The sequence below is a fragment of the Notothenia coriiceps genome, unplaced genomic scaffold (assembly GCF_000735185.1).
Source record: "Notothenia coriiceps isolate Sejong01 unplaced genomic scaffold, NC01 NC01_scaffold00032154, whole genome shotgun sequence".
Lineage (NCBI taxonomy): Eukaryota > Metazoa > Chordata > Actinopteri > Perciformes > Nototheniidae > Notothenia > Notothenia coriiceps.
In genome coordinates, this window is record NW_011364855.1 from 99,787 (window position 1) to 121,188 (window position 21,402).

General features: G+C 39.4%; 3 protein-coding genes across 4 annotated transcripts; 1 reads left to right on the plus strand and 2 right to left on the minus strand.

Annotated features, from left to right (window-relative positions):
• The first annotated feature begins 4,305 nt into the window (after positions 1-4,305).
• Positions 4,306-9,356, plus strand: mbnl3 (muscleblind-like splicing regulator 3). 2 transcript variants are annotated; one of them, XM_010788820.1, is made up of 5 exons: positions 4,306-4,474; positions 5,085-5,288; positions 5,797-6,036; positions 8,365-8,515; positions 8,846-9,356. In XM_010788820.1, exons 1-5 carry the CDS (start codon positions 4,421-4,423, stop codon positions 8,989-8,991), a joined length of 795 nt encoding a protein of 264 aa, XP_010787122.1. In that variant the 5' UTR covers positions 4,306-4,420; the 3' UTR covers positions 8,992-9,356. The 2 variants fall into 2 exon arrangements, with proteins under 2 accessions (XP_010787122.1, XP_010787120.1); XM_010788818.1 differs by having other exon boundaries at positions 4,328-4,474; positions 5,070-5,288.
• Positions 9,357-9,769: 413 nt separating this feature from the next.
• Positions 9,770-13,334, minus strand: zgc:92907 (ALG13 UDP-N-acetylglucosaminyltransferase subunit). Its single transcript, XM_010788828.1, has 3 exons — positions 13,124-13,334; positions 12,092-12,254; positions 9,770-9,954 (listed from the first exon to the last, which is right to left on the minus strand). Exons 1-3 carry the CDS (start codon positions 13,202-13,204, stop codon positions 9,770-9,772), a joined length of 429 nt encoding a protein of 142 aa, XP_010787130.1. The 5' UTR covers positions 13,205-13,334.
• Positions 13,335-15,995: 2,661 nt separating this feature from the next.
• Positions 15,996-20,782, minus strand: rap2c (RAP2C, member of RAS oncogene family). Its single transcript, XM_010788821.1, has 3 exons — positions 20,069-20,782; positions 18,040-18,325; positions 15,996-17,219 (listed from the first exon to the last, which is right to left on the minus strand). The coding sequence occupies exons 1-2, from the start codon at positions 20,339-20,341 to the stop codon at positions 18,047-18,049; spliced, it is 552 nt and encodes a 183-aa protein (XP_010787123.1). The 5' UTR covers positions 20,342-20,782; the 3' UTR covers positions 15,996-17,219; positions 18,040-18,046.
• Positions 20,783-21,402: the final 620 nt, after the last annotated feature.

The following is a 21,402-nucleotide window of genomic DNA, read 5'->3' on the forward strand; positions in this document are numbered from 1 at the left end:
GGGGGGGGGGGCTCTTTTTACCTTGTTAACTGGAGTGCTGCTGTCATCTCCAATGATTAGTGTGGACATCACATCTGCCCGGCGTGCAGAAGATTCAACTGCAGTGTCACTTCTGGAAGACATCATGGTCAGGCGGCAGCTAACAATCATTTTCAGTATCGATTAATCCATGGAGCGTTTTAACCTTTAATCAAATTAACATGACGGAAAATAGATTAAAAAGGCCAAAGACGACTTCTTTAAAATACTGCTGTTGTCTAATCAGAAATTGGTCCCAAGAATAAATAGTTTACTATCATAAACAGAAAAGTCAAAACAGGAAATCTTCACATTTTAGAGGCTGGAAGAAGCATATTTGTAGTAATATCTTTACGATTAACAAGACCAAGAGACGCACCGGCTGAGTAACGTGGACCTCTACCAAAATTCATTGCAATCCATCTTAAAGTTGAGATTACAAATTAAAAATACTAAAATACAAGTGTCAGACTTATAGTGGTACTAAATGACAACTCAGAGGATCATCAAACTCAGTGGGATTCCTCCTCTGAGCAACATGAGTGTTTGAACACATTTGCATCCTTAATTAATCCTACAGTTGTTGAGATATTTCAGTCTGAATCAAAGTGCCATCCCATTGTATACAATTCATTTAATTTTGAATGATTATTGGTGCTACTTCCACAAAGACGACCTGATATCTTGCTGTCTTCCGCAGAGTCTACTTTTAACCAAGAATGTAGCAACTTATTCAGACCATAAGAGAAAAAGCAAGTAATAAATTCACATATATTACAGTGCAATTCATATTCAATGCTGCGCAGGGTAATCACTGTACACGGCTCTTCAGCCAACTGCACAGGATCTCTCCCACACTGTTGCAAAAGACAAGACTATGCTTTATGCAAATGCTGGCAAAATGACATTACCAATAGGCAAATGAGCGTATAACGGCCATGATGGCAACCTTTGGAGATTGTGCTAACTGCTTTCGTTGGAAAAGACTTGGCAACGCAGCACAGGACACACTGCGTTTTGTTTTCCACCTCTTCGTGCCATAAATCAAGCCCTCTAATTCCCAGCAGATTGTACCAAGTGTCAGACAGAACTGCATAGTGAAAGCAAGCCTTAAAGATAACCAATAAAAAGGCTGACAGTGTCAATCTTTTTATAAACATTCACATGTACTTCATACTGTTAAGGGAAAGCCAAAAGAAGCTTGTTTTTTTACCACTTTATTATGGTCTATTTGGCCAGTTTTATCTGTGTATTTATGATTTGATCTCCTCTCTGATGCAGCACTCTGCTGCACTAACAGGGACTCTCTGTGTTGCGTATTGTGTTGCTATGGCAACCACAGGGAGATTCCTGACCCATTACTCTCCTCAACGCCACGTTTCAGCGGCCTCCTCCTCAAACCCAGATTTTATAGCCTTTTTTAAAGGTTTTGTATCTTTCCTTTCTTTTTGTCCAACTAATCTAGCTGCAGAGCACAGACTGCATTAAGTGCTACATTATTAAGTGTGTTTTTCCTTCTCTGTGAGTTTGAGGATTGCTGGGCTCGTGGGACTCACTCCTCATTACAGACTCATCCCTAAACACACAGCCTGCTGACGCAAAGCTTGCTCTCCTCTCCTGTGTAGGCGAAGGTGTTTGTGTAAGCCAATCTGACCGTTTTCAGGCTGCTACATGTTCTGCTTGTATGCTTTTTGTGTGCTATTGTGAGGTCGTGTGAATCCCTCCTGGATGCTGGTAGAGGACACACTGCAGATGTCCTATATAGCTCTCCTGCTGCTGAAACACTTTGTGTCCTCATCTCGGTGCGACATCATCCATCACCGTCAGAGTCTCTGCACCATGACGTCACTTTGTCTTTAGAGTTTTTCATTCTCTGCTGCCAGTTTGTGCGGCACTCTCTCCAGCCCCTAATGAGAGCTGGTGGGTGTGGTTAGTCGTTCAGTGTTGATACTTTAGCGGGTTAACAGCTCATCTGCAGGGCCAGACAGCTGCTGTCAGCCCAGGGGTTTAATGGAGACTGCAGAGTGTGTGTTGACCTGCAGTGTTCCTGCAGCACCATCTTCACCTTCCCCACACACTCCAGCAGGGAGCAAGGACACAGCTTTAACATTGTGCTGGGGCAAAATCAATTGCTTTAAGATAAGTGGCTCAAAATCAGATTTAGGGATTCACAAGAAGACAAAAATGACAAGTTGAAAAATGAGTTGGAAAAATACTTTTGATAAAAATGGTTTGTGGCTGCTCAATTAGGATGAGACTCGGTAGACTAAAACACAGAATAACAGCAACATAAGCAAGTTATTAGTTATTTGGCTAGAATTCCATAATACAATTTCACCATACTGCTTTTCAAGTGGTCCGATTGAAATATTAGACTTCTGCACCTTCTCTCAGCTCTTGTTTTCAGGAATTAGGATCTCTTTTGTACTTTGGCTAATCCAAGGTCAGGGGGAGGGCGTTCCTATTGGCTGTTCTACAAATGCATGTGCATGTCCCTTCAGATGTTGAATGACTGATTCAACAGTGAAATGTCCTCCAGGCAAAGTTTATATTGGCCACAACTGCAAATAAGGAAAAATAACTTATCAAAAAGAGAGACAGGCAATATTTGCAGAACATCCCAGAAATGTTGCTAATAACGTGGCTTCTAGTAATCATAGCTTGCACAGTGCTATCTCAAGGGACCACATAGTTGCAAAGGAAACAGAATTATCAAATAATTGCTGCTATAATGCTAATGGTATTGTAATACAATCAGAATCGATTCATGTCTGAATGAATAACATCCAAAGGTGACTGTTTTACCTTCTCCAGAAAACTGCCTACACTGGAGTACCACTTGAGTTTCATTATGTTAGGTTATTACTGAGTTTTTGCCCAATGACGCCAAAAGATAAACTGCCTTAATCACTGATACTGTGTGCTGTGTTATGAGCTCATCAGAGGAACCTCAACTGCAGTTCTACTTTGGTTTGCTTTTATACAATATTCCATTTATTTGATAACCTGAAATGACGAGTGAGAATGTTTTTTATAATCATCTCTTGCTGTTTCATCCACATTTATTATTCAGAGAATCTACCTTACATGCACACGTGTAAGACTCAGGTTGCAGTCACACACTCTGTCTGCCGTCAGACCAATACAAATGCTTTGACTATGCAAATAAGCCCAGCATGCAAAGCCGACATGCGGCACTTGTTAATGAATAGTCATGAATAGTTCTCTGTGTTCATTAGATAAGCATTTCTAATTTGTAATAATTAGTTGTTTTGTTCGAATTGAAAAGTACATCACTTAATCAAAAATGTTCTTCACTTGTGCGTAGCCGTTATGTTTTGACCTTCTGAATGTGAGGAGTAATGGAGATGAAGAACACAATAATTAGCGATAGCATTGTTGCATTTCTATTGCTATAATAAAATGCTGTAGAAATGTACAATTATAATATAACCTATAATTGACAGGAACCATTTTTATCAAGTACTTTTGCTTTTTAAAACTTTTGAGTTGTTTTTGCTAAAAGTACTTACATAGTTTTTCTTACAAGTTTAAATGATGATGATAGATTGATTAATCTGATCTGAATTCAACCAACTCCACGTACTGAAGTCAGTCAGATACATTCTTTCTATATCTCTCTCTTTCTATTAAGTAGCTTATCTATTGAGTGAAACTAGATAAAAGAATGTCTCGTACAGGTCAGTGAGAGTCGAGCATGTGTTTTCACTCTCCAGCTTTATCTCTTGTCAGCGAGGTTTATCTGACTCTGCTGTGCTTCTGTGGAAAAATCCAAAGCTGGTTCAAATACTCCACCTGTCATTTCGCAACGCTTTAAACGTGACTTGTTAATGGTACAAAGTAGGAAGTACAGTTTGACTCAATGGCTCAAAGTAATTGTCTTGTAGAAACATGAAAAACCTATTGACTTTCTACATTGCTGTGTAGCTCAGATCGTTGTTGTTTCCAGCATAGCGTACTTTTTAATGATGAACATTTTAGAAAGTGGTTTCACATTTCTCATGAATAATCCAATATGCAGTCTTCTGGGACTTCATTACTGCTTTATTTCACCAGAATTTACTGTACATATCTTGCTCTGTAAACACCCACGCTTCCTGATGTTTAGTTGAACATATTGATTACAGTGATGAGCGCTCTTCTAAACTTAGATCTGCCTTAAGGTGAGCTCTCTATGTCAAGGCACACCCGTGATTGATTTAGTGTCACATGACTCTCAGTGTCACCCCTGCTCTCACACTGTCCTCCCCCCTTCCTCTCTCCTCTTCAGGGGCGCTGCACTCGTGAGAACTGTAAATATCTGCATCCACCGCCGCACCTGAAAACGCAGCTGGAGATTAACGGGAGGAACAACCTGATCCAGCAGAAGGCCGCGGCGGCCATGTTGGCTCAACAGATGCAGTTCATGCTGCCTGGAGCCCAGCTGCAGCCCATAGTGAGCATATTTAATGTGTTTCAAAATTTCATTTATTCAACAAAGCATTAACTGCACTGTGTTTACTGTGAGGTATGTTTTAACCAAAGTGGCGTTTATTTGGTAATAATATAGGATTTTCATTAAGTTATGCCCCCAGCTAAATATATATTTACTTCTGTTCTCCAATAAAGATGAAATGGGAGACCAAAAATATTATTTTTCTATCCCTTACTTTAATGTATATGAAATATTGAAATTCATTTAAATAGCCAAAACATTTAATTTACCTAATACTTTGTGACTCATCTGTTCTTATTATTTTTTGGTATTTTTGGTTAAAACTCATTGAGGATCATCATCAGGACAGGGAAGGTAGCTTTGTTTTTATTCAACTTAAAAGTAAATATGAAATTTGCCATCAAAACTGACGAGCTTGAGCTTTTAAATATTATTAATTCAATGTTAATGTTCAAAGTAATTGTACAACTTCAGGTAACTACATGGTTTTCAATGCTGTCAAAAACAAAGTTCTGTTTATGTTTCCACCAACTCCTGTCCTAACGCCAGCGAAAGCTCTGCTATAACTTGTTGTGTCTCTTTGGTCTCTGCGCTGATGTCCCTCCCTCAGACAACATTCCCGATGACGCCCTCTCTGGGAACGTGTCCCAGTATGGCCTTCAGTCCCTATCTGAGCCACATGGGCCACGGCATGAGCCTGATGCCCGAGATGCTGACCAGCGCCCCCCTGCTGGTCCCTGGGAGCCCCACCGGCCTGGCTGCCATGGGCAACGGCACCTCCGCTCAGAAACATTTGCGCACGGACAAGCTGGAGGTATGCAGCCCGGGGCAGTTGTTGTGTTTCTATGTTTGGCCAATATGTGATGAAGGGTAAATGTTGATCACAGCTCTTCTGACCCTCAAGATTCAATTCAAGATTCAAAGGTTGTATTGTCCTATGCACAAAGCTACAGTGTAGAAATGGCAATGAAATTCTTCTGACCTGAGCTCCTCCAACAATGCAACATATATAATAAAATACAAAATAAACCATAGTGCAAAAAGTCTATATACATGTCAATAGAATATGGGATATGTACAAAAACAAAATATGAAATTTAAATAATGTAAATCAAGACAAAATTAAATATGGTTTATTGTGGTGATAACTATTTATATAAATGAGTATATTGCAAGATGACAACAGGAATGTTTATCGGGGCACTTAGCAGAGCTCAGGTGTTTAGCAGTCTTATGGCCTGTGGGATAAAACTGTCTTTGAGTCTGGTGGTTTTCCGATACTGCGGACAGAACAGTTTGTTGCTAACAGTTTTGTCTCGCAGGTTTGTCGAGAGTTCCAGCGTGGTAACTGCACGCGGGGCGAGAGCGACTGCCGCTACGCTCATCCTCTGGAGGCCGGCATGGTGGACTGCAGCGAGAACTCGGTCATCGTCTGCATGGACTACATCAAAGGCCGCTGCAGCCGAGACAAGTGCAAGTACTTCCACCCTCCGGCTCACCTGCAGGCCCGGATCAAGGCTGCGCAGCACCAAGCCAGCCACAACACAGCGGGCGCAGGCCTGGTGAGACACACACACTCAGGACTCTTGGTTCTGCACACCAACAAATTCAACATTAAAAAATGTTTGGGCCAGTCATAAAAAAACTAGTGTTAGAAGAGGATTTTTTTAGTAATTTAACATTGCGAGAATACAGTTGAAATGATGAGAGCACAGATTAACTTTGAGTATATGTGCCAACCCTTAGTATTTAGATTAATTTGCAGAAGTTCAACGTTTCTTCCCCTTATTTATACTTCAATCTCAACATTTCCTTCAATTTGGAAATACAAAAAACAAACCAAAATAACTGGTTCCTCCTCTGATAATTAAATTCAACATTCTTTTTCCTATTATTTCTTTCTTATGTGTGGCCCTTACACTTTCCCGTAATGACATTTTGAACATGCTCAGGTGTAAACCCGAAATCAACTCGCTTTTTCAGAAGTTACAAATCAACATTCTGCTCAACCCAGCAGTGAAACAGGAGAAGATGTTTTAGTTCTGTACGTGGATGATGTTTACTGATGCAATGATGGATCAGGGTATCGCAGTATCCCTCAGCCAGCTTGCAATGTGATATTGCAGTCTGGGGGATTATGTTTTTTCATGAATGTCTCCTACTGTGCATGAGACTGAGTCGGTGCTCTCAGCTACACGGGCTAAAGTTAGCATTGAGAGCAGCTGTAACATAATCAGGTCAATCTGCAGTGCTGATGCAGGAAAAACAAGAAATGCAGTGCTGGAAAAAGATGAAGCAAAGTATAATGAAAGGAATGGAAAACATTTGTTATCCATGGTTTTACTTTATGCTGTTATTTTTCATCTAAGCTTTAATTATTCAGGGTAATCAGGGAGGATAATTAAAAAAAAAAATTAATGAAACATCCTGTAAAATGTGATATGTGTGTTTTTATGTTATAATTGTACTTCCCTATTATAGGTCAATCATTCCCTTGTTTATCTTCCAATGCAGTTTGATGTTTCAGACCTCGCCCCATTAATGAATGAAATCATAGCGATAGCATTTTGCACTTGGCCGACCTCTGGGCCGTCCTGCATCACTTCAGAAATCTGAGACACTGCAGCGTCCTCTGGTGGCGAAAACAGAAAACCCAAAATGAATTGGATGAAGGGTTTAAGGATTTTACAGTGAGATAGCACCAGATACTTTTACTAGTCATGAATATAATAATAATAATAAGAACAAGATACAAGAAAATATATAGTTATGAACTAAATAAGATGAGCTGAACATAATTAATAACAAGCAATAGCATTAGTGAGAGGAAAAACTCAACAAAACACAGAAAAACATGTTTTTATCATAATAAAACCAAACAATAAAAGTGATAACATTACAGTTACCCTACATAAAAAGCCAAATGAAAAGATAGTCCTTACTTAATGTCCTAAGACCCAGTTTAGCTACACCGGTCCAATAAATAAGGCCACGAACATACTGAAGTCGTTTTGACGGTTTATTCTCTCCCTCTCGCTCTCATTCTCCGAAGACAACGTGTAAACTATAAGAAATGAACAGTTGAAAGTTTACATTAAATCGTAACACCTAACATATTAGCAAAATCAAAGCACAAACTAAATATTAACACACATATCACAAAATAGAAACATTTACCGTGTGCGCCTCTTGAACCCTGTAGAATTATGCCAACGGCATGCGTTGCCATGGCAATGCCTTATGACCTGACTGTGGTCATGCGACTCACCGACCACATCCCAAATATGAACCATTCTACATTTCGCTATTCAGATAATACTCTACATTTTACAATTGTCTAATTACACTCAAATTTACTAAATCATAAATTGATAAGCAAGGCACACAAATGAACATCCAAATATAATCACTAGTCAGACCGTTACACCCAGTCTTAACACATTAAGACAAAAGACAGCGAGACAAGTAGATAGAGTTTCAATAATCTTGGTGTTTTGTTTAAAAGCAAAGCATTTCCGCTTCGTTTTGAATTGAAATTGTCTAATTTTGCCAATGTTTGTCAAATTAAAAACATTATGTTTTGCAACCTTTTCAAAACGTCATTCGAATTAAGGCAAGACATGTTTATTTATAAAGTGTGTTTCAACAACAAGAACATTCAAAGTGCTTTACACAAATCTCTGAGACAAATAGCAAAAAGAAACCCATCATAAAAGCACATGTAAACAAGATAAAAGACAGTCATTAAAGAACCAGGAGAATAGAAAATGAAAACAAGCAAAACATCATTATGTTTAAAATGACATATAAAGTTGTGTATCATCAGCAGTGATATTTGACATAATGGTGACTTACGTTGCCTGTAATAGATGAGTCCTCTATCTTTCCAGGTTCTCCCTCCAGGGGGCATGCAACAGCTTCCAAAGAGGCAGATGTTAGAGAAGAGCAACGGAGCCACCGCCGTTTTTAACCCCAGCATGTTCCACTACCAGCAAGCCCTGGCTAACATGCAGCTGCAGCAGCAAACCTTCATCCCCACCAGTGAGTCCCTGCACACTGAAACACGATCATACTGTCACCACACATGAAGGTAAACCCAATCACAGAGCCTGATTCTGGCCAGACAAATGCAAGGGTTTCTTATTTAGTCACCTGTACAATACAGCTTTACTGTGTGTGTTTGCTCTCAGTGACAGCCTGTTGTTGCCTGCACTAACCTGAACCTGTTCACTCGCCTTGAACCTGCTGTTGCTGATTGCACCTTTTCTTTTTCCACAACTCTTTGTCTTTGTTTTCTTTTTGTTCTCCTCCTGCTCTCCTTCTCGTCCGCTCTCATCCATCTCTTCCTTTATGCTAACATTAACGAGACAGGCTCTGTTCTGTGCATGATGCCCTCAGGAGACATTGGTAGGTCAGTTGTATCAGAGCTGGAGATCAACGTGTCTTTCTACCGAACTACACCCGTAAACCGTATCACTACTCAGAAAGAAGTGTTCATGCACTCATGGACTCCCTGACTTCGTCTCAGATAACTAATGTTACAGCTCAGCAGAGGAAGATGCTTTTAATGCTTACATCTTGCGCTGTCTCGAGCCTCTCTTCCATGAGTAGATGCACACTTCCTTCTACGCAGTGATACAGTAAAGAGAATTGTTCCTACATTAATCCACTCACAAAGAGGTGTGGGGATTATTTTTATTTGGCGCTTTCAGCACCACAAGCTGAGCGCCATCTGTTTTAATTATACTAGAGAGAAAGCCGACATCTTAATGACTGATATTCCCTACACTCAACATCCCCCACCAAACTATCTAGATTTATAAATATCGCTACAGGTAAGGGGAAATTTGGATTTTGGAATTTGGGGTGAACTGTCCATTTAATCCAGGGGTGTCAAACTCAAGGCCCGGGGCCAAATCCGGCCCGTGACTTCATTTTCTGTGGCCCCACAAGAGCTTGCAAAGAATATAATATGTTTATTATACGGTTACATGATGATTTACAGAAGCACGTTGCCCATAAACTACATGTCCCACAATGCATCTCAAATTAGACGTATTTCTTCTAAATATGCTTTTTTTCTTAGAATGTGCCCTTTTCTCAGAATTTGAAAATACGTCTAATTTGAGATGCATTGTGGGACATGTAGTTTATGGGCAACNTTATTTATACTTAAGTCATTTATCTGACATGTATCAAATCATTTATCGGACATGTATCAAATCATTTATCTGACATGTATCAAATCATTTATCTGACATGTATCAAATCATTTATCTGACATGTATACATGTATCAAATCATTCTGACCTTTATAAAGTGTAAAGATGGAAAGTCATACCTGCATGTGCAGTACAACAGGTGTGAGTCCATGTGCAGCTGTCTGGCCATCTCCAGCTGGTGGTTGTTCATCAATTTGTCGTTGACGACGACCAGCAGAGATTTTCCGGCACCGAGCGACTCCAAACAACTTCCCGCTCCTGAGAAGAAAAAGGCGTTTTCTTAAATTTCTCGTTGTCTTACTATAGAGTGAAAGTTCAAGATAGACTTTCATACAGAGTTTTGAAACAAGCTTAAAACGGTCAATTCATACCAGTAAACTAATTGTCTACTTTGTGTTGTCCGTTGCATTCAACAGGTTGGAAGCTCTGCCATTCAAGGAGATGTGCCGAATATCTTTTTTTTCTTCTATTGAGGTTTTCGGAAAAGCTCTGATAGTATGTTGCCATGTTTTATGATGTTATCCCCCTAAAAAATATTTTAAATGTATTATTTTGTTATCTTGGTTTTAAAAAAGTAATTAATAGTGCCTTCCTAGGTAAGAGAACACTTGCAAAAAGATGTGCAGAATTTGAGTGGTGATGTAGAATTTGGTTGCGTACAGCACTACATTCAAGATGACCAATGAACACAATAACATGTCACGATTGATGGAAGTCATGTAAAAAGGCTAAAATAATGTTTTACTTTCATCAGGTTTAAAGGTTGTTTATCTTATAATTAACTTTATTCCAGCTGTTAATGTAACATGACACCAAAGAGTTTTTGCTTTTGTTGGAAAAACACAAGTTTCCAAATCTATGACATGCTTTTTAACATATTCAACAAGGATGTGAAGTGTTCAAATGTGTGTGAAGCTGAGAAATTGTAAAAACATGAAACAATTACATTACATTGCATTTAGCTAACGCTTTTATCCAAAGCTACTTACAATAAGTGCATTCGACAAAGAAGATACAAACTTGAAGAAAACAGAATCATATAAGTACATAGGTTTCATAGAGCCAAACATTTCAAGTGCTACTCAACTGGCTTTAGATAAGCCAGCCCTTTATTAGTATACAGTGCTTTGATAGTAATTATATCGCTCGAAGTGGAGTCGAAAGAGATGAGTTTTCAGTCTGCGCCAGAAGATGTGTAAGCTTTCTGCTGTCCTGATGTCAATGGGGAGCTCATTCCACCATTTTGGAGCCAGGATAGCAAACCCACGTGTTTTTGCTGATGGGAACTTGGGTCCCCCTCGCAGTGAGGGTGCAGCAAGCTGTTTGGCTGATGCAGAGCAGAGTACACGTGCCGGGGTGTACGGTTTAACCATGTCCTGGATGTAGGAAGGGCCAGATCCATTCACAGCATGGTACGCTATTGATCTTGTGCACACTAGACTTCCTCTAAGGAAAGGTTTTGCCTCATTATAACTCAAATACAGTCGTCCATGACTTGCTGCTTCTTTCCTTTTATTAAAAAGTTTCAGCTATGCAGGATAATGACTTGACAGCCCACCTGTTGTCTATCGTCATTCTCACCAACACTGTGCACATGGAAGGATAGGAAACACGTCTGAAAAAACTGTGAAGTGGCTTAAAGGCAAGCAGGCCACAGCTATAATCCAATCCAAGAGATTTGCTTTAATATCATCCTGTTTTTACAGTTTGCTCAACACCCTCTGATGCCCTCATGCTGTGTTGCCTGTTGCTGTATTAATCATCAGTTTTCTGTTTAATGTTTGCACATTGATGCTGACATACCTGTATTTGCTCTTCCTTTGAAATCTACAGTCATTAACAGAAAATAACGGTTGTGGCACATTGACCTTATCAATCATTTTTAATAGTGAAAATCTCTTTAAAAAGACTTACATTTACAGATTGGCAGCATCAATTGATTGTGATGGAATAAGAAACCTATTACATTGATACATAGCCTGCACAGTTATCAATCCTAAACTACAACTTCAGCTTTAAAGGCTTAACAGCATATACATCAGACCATATGGAGGCTGATTAGTTATTATAAAGGATTCAGATATAAAAGATGGTCAAGCGAATGATTGGTTTCTCTAAACAACGTTTTCTGATCTTAGATTAGGGTTTTTTTATTCTAAATACTTGAGATGTTTTTGGCATCTATGCAATTGAAATAAAATAAGAATGTCAACAGTAGGACCATTCTTGTTTTGTTCTGTTTTATTTTGTTTTGTTTCAAGGCAGCAATATCTTTGTGTTATATAACATGTAAAAAGCAGTTTTTGTGGTTGTTAAAAATCTAAATAAAACACTGTTTACGGGAAGAGTGAGTGTCCAGGTGGCAGGAGCTCATGGTTTTTGATACTTGACTGACCTGCGTGGCTGATGACGAGGTCGGCCTGCTCGATGTCTTCTGCTATCGAGTCTTTGAATCGATAAGCCTCCAGTGTGACGTCCGGACAGCTGTCAGCAGCTGGCACAAGAGACCCTCTACCAACCTGAAGGACCAAACGCTCATATCCACGAGCCGTTAAAGCCTGTGAGGAGAAAAACAAGTTATTATTAAACTAGTCACATGTTCAAAAACTCCTACTTTGAATTTGCTGCCGCGATCAAATCAAAAGTCCTGACTTCTTTATGTACCTATCAACGAAGAACAATGTATTGCTCAAATTTCATTTGTTTTCACTCGTTATCAATACAATTTGGTTTTGTGTAATTGTGTATTTATATCGTTCTGTCACATGTAGCAGTTATTTGGTCCTGCATATATAATTTAGTGCCACAAATCTTAAAGGTCCCATGTCATGCTTTTCTGGTTATTACCCGTCCCCTTGTCCCCTTATGTAGCTTTTTCTGCATGTAAATGGTCTGCAGAGTCACAAACCCTCAAAGTACACCATGTAGCGAGTAAAACTCTAACACAGAAAAGACCTGTCTATGCTGCCCCAGAATGCCTCGTTGGAGATTTTTCTTTTTCGATTGTTTTCTTCTTGGGTATAGTGACGTATTTGGGTATAGTGATTTGGACGAATCCGCGGAGCCATTACGTTTGGACCAATCCGCGGACTTCCTTCCACACACACACACACACACGGCGGGACGTTGCAGCATGTCAAATAACGATCAGATTTTGAAACCAGAACATTCTTCAATGTTAGACCTGTTTTTTGAATCCTCTTATGTGCGTTCGTATGTGTTTTTACTTTGTATGACAATTAATTTAATTGTTTCTCTTTGGTATCCAACTCTTTGAATGATTTACACAACCTGAATAATTATGTTATCATTTAAAAAAGTACAGTTCATACAATATATTTGTATTGTTTAATTAAGCCAATAAAAACAACAACAAAAGCAGAATCAAACTCGGGTGCTCTTTTTTAGCTTTAGCTTGTTTACTCACCTGAACGGTCTCCGGACTCGTGATGCTTTCAATGAGCTCATCGAAGCTCGTGGTGCCGACAGTAACAAACACGGTCTTCATAGCTGCTTATCTCTCAGTTTTCTTTATGTGTTAAAGTATTTTTAAAACACTTTACAGCCTTTTTTCTCACAGCTCATCTCATCCTGACAGCTACTTCCGCCTTAGACTGATGACGTCAGAGTCTGAACCGTGAAAATACGTGCTGCTGCCCCCGCGAGGCCTGGAGCTACAACTGCTATATTTTCCTACTGCTAATACCACTTTAAACTCAGTTTAGATTATTCAGAGCTGATTTTCTGAAATTATACATGAAATATAATAGTATAGAATGTGACTTTATCATAATGAAAATCATCTAAACTTAATTCATACAGCACCTTTTATATCAAACAATAAAACAATAACCATAATTTTACATAACAACCTAGGCTATAACTCACAATAACCTTGTAGTCAGGGTTCAGACTGTCTGAGGAAATCAGGACTGCAAACTAACATATTTTAAATAATTTTTCAAATTAGATTTTTTTTAAACTTACATACACTCGTTTTTGGTTTTCTGGCTCTATTTGTTTTATTCTCTTGTGTTTTAAATGTGGTTTGTATTACTGAAAAGCACTTTGTTTTGAAAGTTGATATAGGAATAAGGGGGCATCATTCATATTTATATATTTTCTCACAGCTCAATTTCCTGGAACACCACCTCTCATGTCTCAGAGACAGTGATGAAGCGCCCTGTCTCCGTGTATGATAAGTAAGCACACCTGCAAAATAGAGCAGAGACCTCCTGTTGCTGGTGAAAAACAGTAAACATGCTGACGGAGTTTTAAAGGAGTCAGGGCAGGAAGTTTGTACTTGACACTGACAGCTGGGATCCTGGGGGGCCGTGGGGGGGGCATTACCACGTCTGGTGATATTTCACTCCAGACGCCCCCAGTGACGAGCTGCCTCAGAAGAACCCTGTGAGAATTTGTGTGTCAAAATATGTCAAGGTCAGTGGACCATATGTGTGGAAGATTATGAGTGCCAGGCTTTAAAATGTGACATTTTTTTGTTGCATTTTGAGAATAAAGTGAAAATGCCAAGATTAAAGTTGATATTTCAAGATTAATGTTATATTTTTGAGAGTAAATAAAACCTCTAGCGTCAGCGCACATACTGACAGTTCAACTTTATTCTCGAAATCCAACATTTAAAATAAATCTTATTTGTTCCCCTTTTCCTATAGCCCTAATAATCCTCAGTACAATGGTCTACATTTCACAACAGGATTTTCCCTCTGATATCTAGTTGATTTAACCTCTCATTTATTTTTGTCGCCATACATGTTTGCTATTATCTCATGAAACTTTCACTCTTTATTGCATGTATCATACCAGACAAGCATGCTTAATGTCTTCAATATTATACAAGTACTGTATAAATCTACACACTTTTACAGTCAACCAAATGTGGCAGTTAGTACCTCTTTTGACCCTCAAATCACCAAGTGTGTCTTCATGGAGATATCAAAAGTTATGAAAACAATGAAACAGAGATTACAAAAATATTTTCCATTACTTACCAAGTACATACTGGTTTTGTTGTCTAATTCCCTACAAATTAACAAAACGTGTTTAACTATCTCTATGACCCCGGGGAACTTTGATATTTTGTGGCAACATGAACAGTCTGGAGGCTGCTTTCTCTGTCCTGTAGTTCAACCACACAGAGCTGCAGTGATTAGTGTTATTTGTGTAAAATGAGTTTGTTTTGCTTACAGCCCAGAGGCACAGTTGTTCTGTTCTGCAATGAAAGAAAAAACAAGCAGGGACATGCTCTCAAACGTTGTCATGTTTTCCCCACAATAAGCGTTGAGGATCTGTGGTGACCCTGAGGGATGCTCGGGCTCACAGAGCACCAGCAGCTCCTCCAGCAGCTCCACCAGCAGCTCCTCCAGCAGCTCCTCCAGCAGCTCCTCCAGCAGCAGCTCCACCTGACCGCCGCAGAGCGAGAGGAAGAAGAGCCAGCTTCACGCTCTGTGGGATGTGGAAACTGCAGCAGCATGTGTGACAAAAGCAAGAAATAAAAAAACTTGCAAAACACACACCAACTCCACTGGTGCATAAAAACACACAGAACAGGGAAGTGGAAAGTGTTTGTGAGAACTGGTATTTTCAGAGGATGTAGCTTCAGAAAAAGTTTTCTATTAGTTTTCTCATTGTCAAATATGTCCAAAAAGATATAACATCATATGTGAAAGAAATTCAAAACTCATTTCAATTTCCTCCAAATGTCCAGGGCTGCACAATATATTTGTCTTTGTTATAATTGATCCCTCAAGACCGTTTAATAGTATTTTTGAAATATTAAATATGTGCAAGAGATATTCTAAAATCAATCTTAGAACATCCTGTGCAAGGACTGGAAAATATTTATGTTTGGGCATTGCAACAAGAGACCTGTTTAGACTAGTGATCGTCTTAATTCAAACCGAGTTAGCTGTTAAAAAAACTGTACTTTCATTTGAGCGACATTTCAAGTTATTATATATTTTACATTTTGCCTCAGTGTGCAGACCTAGCCTGTACAAGTAAACCAATCAACAACAACACGTGTTATATCTGCAACCAACACATCTATAATGATTGCTTATAAGTTAAAGTCATAAAAATCACAAGAAAGAAATGTGACCTTAAAAATAACGGGGTGTGTTGGACCATGTGAATGTTGCCATCACAATACAATAACCCTACTTCATGTACTGGAGCCCCTTTGTTATTCATTCAGTCACGTTTAGGGATGAAAAAAAGATTGTGTATGGATGTTTTGAACAGAGATAATACTGTAACTGTGCCAAGGGACAACAGCAGAAAGGCCAGCATGTTTATTACCAAATGACAACAGCTGTTTATATCTTTGAGAAGAAAAAAAAGAAACATGAGACCAGGGAGCGACAGAAATGATTTAAGGGTCTGTTAAATCCTCAGCTTTAAAAACAAAACAATGTACCATGTATCCTGAAGAGTCACAGAAAGCAAAAACTAGTATAAAATTAAAAGTTAAAAACTGTCTACCAATGTCTTTAGTCTTAAATAAATAGGTTACTATAAGATAAAGAAAAATACAAAGTTAAATCTGATTAAGAACTTTTATCAAACCACACTGAGTTATTTGATGACAAGAAATCAGCGCCTCCTGGATTAAAAGCAACACACGCCATATAGTCAAACACAAATATGCACTGTGAGCTTCCTTTGGTCGTTCCAAAATCATTCTCCCACAGAGACTACTCAATGGAAGACCTGCGTCCACGCGATTCATGCCTTGTAGAGACTTTGACAGGATTCAGGCTAAAAACAGTCAAATGGCTCTTCCTATCACTTCAACTTGATCTAGTAGAACATTTTTCAATTTTGAGCATGCATGTGTTCAGATGAGTTTTGCTGCCTCAGGCTACTTTGATAGTACAACCGTAAACTCTTGATGAAACATGTTTAATCCACAAAGTCGTACATCCTGTTTCCTGAAGCCATAGAACTCATTGTGCACGCCACTGCAGTCTGCGTCAGCTAGAAGAACTATTTTAGAGAAGACTTTCAAAACAAAGCGAGCAGCATACCTTGTCGAAGTATGCATGCTTAAAAGTTTAAATGTTTCGATATTATGAAATACTTTGTCGAATTCCAAATTTGAGACATAATACAAGTAATAATAAAGTATATAATAGTGAGTAAAGCAGCTTTAAAAAGAAGCTGCAACCTCACAAACCCTTCTGCTTATTATTTCAGGTATACTTCCGACTAAAAAGGAGAAATAATAAAAGACTGAAATTCACAGATGGCCGCTCGTAAAAAGTCCGTCTGACTGACTCCATCCTGGGTCGCAGCAAAGGCCGTTAAGGTTGCAGCAGAAACGTCTTCTAACAGTTATGATATCAAAAATAGGACCGACGTCTTTCCTGTCAGATGCTCTGTGATAAGCAGTCAGAAACCACATTGAACAGAAACTCTACCACAGCGGTGAGTTCCTGTTAGTTTGTCCCCGGGTTCATGGTTAATCAAAATCCTTGTGGTGATCCAGACAGATGATGCATCTAGAAAGAAAAGAGACACAAAACAGCTTATTTATACAACTAATGTTTCAATAGAAATATAAACACCTCCTATTTCTGACCCATTTAGCCTTAAAGTCATCTTTTGGATCTCAATAGTAGAAAATGCTTATTTTAAATCTGAAATGTCCTTCTTTTGTTGGTTTGGTGATATATTAAACTGCTCTTTGGGTTTTGGACTAACATAACAGTCCAAAAGACATTTGCAAACATCACGATGGACTTTGATAAACATTTTCCACTTTTTGGGACTTTTTAAAGACCAAGTAGTTAATCGAGAACATTGTAGATGAAAGGACTATTTGTTCAAATGCAGCCCTTAAAACCACACCTTTAAAAAGCTCAAACGTGACTATGTAACACAGGCAGCATCTCTCACAGAATCAGAGTGAACTTCCTGTTTTGGAACACAACTTCTTTTTCAGGATGTCACTTTTTTCCTCTTTCTCCGGCTGTGTGCTTCATTAGTCTCACAGCCCCGAGCTGCTCATACAGTTGTGTTCTGAAGGCCGCATACTTTCTGCGATCTTATGATAACAAGCTAAACCAACAGTTTGCCAGAGCAGCACCACCCACTCATCCTTCTCACTTCCAACCTCTCCTCTCCCTCCCACAGCACCGAGACGCCACACAGTCATCCATTTGTCACATTTCTCCTCAGCTTGTGAAGCCTTTTACACAGACACCGCAGGGACATTTCATCACATCTTGGAAAATGACTGCTTGGCCAACTGTGCTCTTTGGGACAGCCCAAACATGAACGCAACAGCTCAAGAAAAGATAGGAATGGCGCTGCCGTTACCTCTTTCTCACTGCACCACACAGGCTGTGCAGCACTGCTCCTGCTTCTCCGGCAGGGTGGAATAATTCATCTGTCGGACAATCTCTGCGAACAGCTCGTCCACCATAGTCTTGCTCTTGGCTGAAGTTTCGATAAAAGGGCAGCCCCACTCCTGAGCCAGAGCGCGTCCATCTGCCCCCGCCACCTCGCGCTCAGATTCCAGGTCCACTTTGTTTCCGACCAGGATCAACGGCACCTTCTCAAAGCGCTTCACTCGCACTATTTGGTCTCGCATAGGTCTGATGTCCTGAAAGATGAAGAGTGAGAGTTTAAGGGTGGTTCCATGTGAAACTTCAAGCGGTTTACAGTACTGAAACATCAGCTAACTGGCTCTTAGCAGATTTGCAATGTTCAGTTTCACAATGGAAAAGAGAGGGAATTAGGTACAGTCAAAAAGTCAGTATGCATTTAAAAAACATTTTAAATGCCAACGACAACAATGAACACACAGGGTTGATGTGAAAGATTATAAAAGACTATGTTCTAGGGCTGCTTGATTATGGAAAAATCATAATCTCGATTATTTGGGTCAATAATTGTAATTTCGATTATTAAATGCGATTATTCATTGACTTTGAAAACATCCATTTATTGGAGAATTTTTTTTTTAACAGTATGTTTTGAACAGTTGATTACCCTGAACCTTAAGTATAATTCAACTGAAAAAAAAAAGAGAAAAAAAAGTAATAATAATAAAAAAATAATCGTTTTATTTTGATTATGTGGTTTTCGTAATCGTTGCAAGCCATAATCGTAATCGCGATTAAAATACGATTAATTGAGCAGCCCTACTATGTTCAAATGCTTAATAATTGGCATAGGTTTTAAACATTATCTTCCTAAGGTTTAATGGGCAATAGCTTTTCAAAACTAGTATTTGGTACAGAAACATGGCACAGCGTTTGATGTGCAATATCTTCTTGTATAACAACATCATTAGACAAGTATTGCTGTCTTTATGAGAGCTTTGAGTTTCTGAGTTTTCTGTTAAACTTGTTGGCACAGTTAAACAGTTTTGGTTACCATGAGGCCGAGACGTTTCCTTCTTTAGTGCATGAATGTTAAATCAGAACCTGTTTTGCAAGCTAGGTAGCTTTAAGCTGTTACCTAGTTAATTACTTTCACGTGTAAATGTCAAACACTCGGGTGTTTCTTTGTATGTTTCTCAAAGGCCTTCAAAGACGCATTCTGAGGTACAAAGTATACCAACAAATAAATGATGAGAGATTTGTTGCTAAAGCTGGCCATAAGAATATAGAATAACTCAATTAAACCCACATGTACAGGCTGCAACATTAAACATATGAATGGAGGCGTGTGGTGCAGTGGGTTGTGCGTTGGTGTTGGGATCAGGGGGTCACAGGTTCAAACCCCACTGCAGTCAGCATGTCGTTGTGTCCCTGAGACACTTCACCCCAAATTGCTCCTGTGGGGATTGCCCTCAGTATTGAGTATGTAAGTCGCTTTGGATAAAAGCGTCTAACAAGTAACATGTAATGTAATGCACCAAAACGATATATCTGATATGGGCCATTTTGTATTATAGTATACTTTTGTTAACTAAATGTTGATAAGAATTGATGTTGAACTATTGCCTGAGTACGACTTGCAACGACTTGTAACAGAGTATGTTTACAGTGTAGAATGGCTACCTTTACTTCAATAATATACCTGAATACTTCTCCAACTACTGATGCAATACACCATATACCAAAGCACAGCATAGACAGTAAGGATGTCAATTCATCAAAAGATCCTTTGCCAAGATCACTTCAGCAACACTTGCTTTTAAATTGATGTATAGATTGTATTTGACTTCCCTCTTTGAATAATAAATAATAAACCTTCAGATGGTGCAAGACACTGCATTTGGAGTAGCATCACACCCCATGCACAGTGTATACATGGAATGCTGTGATGAAGTACATAACTATGAGCAGGTAATGTGTGTGTGATGTGTGTGTGATGTGTGTTTGATGACAGGGTGTACCTGGAAAGACTGCTGGTTGACCAGGCTGTACACCAGGATGAACCCCTGCCCGTTCTTTATGTACAGATCTCTCATGGAGGCGAACTGCTCCGTCCCCGCCGTGTCCAGGATCTCCAGCACGGAGGGAGATGAGTCCACCTCGATCTCCTTGCGGTAAAAGTCCTCGATGGTCGGGTCGTATTTCTCAATGAAGGTGCCAGTGACAAACTGGACGGTCAGCGCGGACTTGCCGACGCCGCCGCTGCCCAGCACGACCACCTTGTACTCTTTCATCGGGGCGGAGGATGCTAACGTAGCAGCTAACGACTTAGCTACACCACTATACTCGCTTCAGAAACATTTATCAGGCCTTTTAGAGATCTAACAAGCGAAATATAAAAAAAAACTCCTCCCCCTTTACATGACTATCTACAGACAGAAAGTCACGGTGATAAACATTACTCTTCCCCTGCACACGGCATATCGATCCCTGCTCACAGCAGCCCGCCGGGCCTGGTTCTGGTCCCGGCCCGGAGCCTCGGCACCGGGGCGAGCTATCGAAGGACACACCGCGGGTTTAGAGCTACACTCCGAGGGTCCATGGGCGACGGGCTATCGCTGTTCCTGTGTTTGTTTGACTCAGTACTGCGGAGCGTTGGTCACAGAAAGGAAAGCTTTTTTTCCACCAACTGATTTCCTGAAGCTAACGGTCGGGTTTCCGCTAATGACAACATGACTTCCGGTTTTATTGTTTTCAAAATAAAAGCCTCTTCTCCAAATTGACACTAAGTGCTGTTAATAACAAATTTACAGACTCTGCAAGACACCAACTTCAGTTTGACTTTGAAGTCATCTTATTTTTCAATCAATGCACATGTCATTTCTTGAATTATACATTTGTAAGCATTATCATCACATCCATTTATTTAAATTATATTTGTATAGTCTTTCATCCTTGGAAGAAGATTTAGGCCACTTCCTTATTTATAAATAACAATTATGTGTTGCGAATGATTAATGTAAAGCATGGAGTATTATCATATCCTCTCACTTCATCATTTATCACTCCAGTTTGAATTTCACAACCATTTTTCAAAACACAATTCTCCATCTTATCCACGAATCGGGTTACTTCCACCACTCATATTTGACATAATTGTTACATTGTCCTGTCAGCAACTGTAGTAACGTTATTTTTAAAAGCAGAACATCAAGGGTGTGGTTTCTCCAGTGGATAATCTTCTATCATATTGCTACACTGATTTAAGTTGTGTGTCAGTACTCTACCTAATGGCAGGGTGTGGTCACAGGTGCAACACACTTGAAACTTTGAACCAGATTCCAGTGAAACACTG

Excerpts from the sequence above, each read along its gene's own strand:
- mbnl3 (XM_010788818.1), top strand. The coding sequence starts at position 4,421 with ATGTTGGCTCAACAGATGCAGTTCATGCTGCCTGGAGCCCAGCTGCAG. Across the intron at positions 4,475-5,069 it reads GAGCCCAGCTGCAGCCCATA|ATGTCCCTCCCTCAGACAAC; the intron begins GTGAGCATATTT and ends GTCTCTGCGCTG. Across the intron at positions 6,037-8,364 it reads ACACAGCGGGCGCAGGCCTG|GTTCTCCCTCCAGGGGGCAT; the intron begins GTGAGACACACA and ends CTATCTTTCCAG.
- zgc:92907 (XM_010788828.1), bottom strand. The coding sequence starts at position 13,204 with ATGAAGACCGTGTTTGTTACTGTCGGCACCACGAGCTTCGATGAGCTC. Across the intron at positions 12,255-13,123 it reads CGAGTCCGGAGACCGTTCAG|GCTTTAACGGCTCGTGGATA; the intron begins GTGAGTAAACAA and ends TTCTCCTCACAG. Across the intron at positions 9,955-12,091 it reads CCTCGTCATCAGCCACGCAG|GAGCGGGAAGTTGTTTGGAG; the intron begins GTCAGTCAAGTA and ends TTTTCTTCTCAG.
- rap2c (XM_010788821.1), bottom strand. The coding sequence starts at position 20,341 with ATGAAAGAGTACAAGGTGGTCGTGCTGGGCAGCGGCGGCGTCGGCAAG. Across the intron at positions 18,326-20,068 it reads TCAACCAGCAGTCTTTCCAG|GACATCAGACCTATGCGAGA; the intron begins GTACACCCTGTC and ends TTCATCTTTCAG.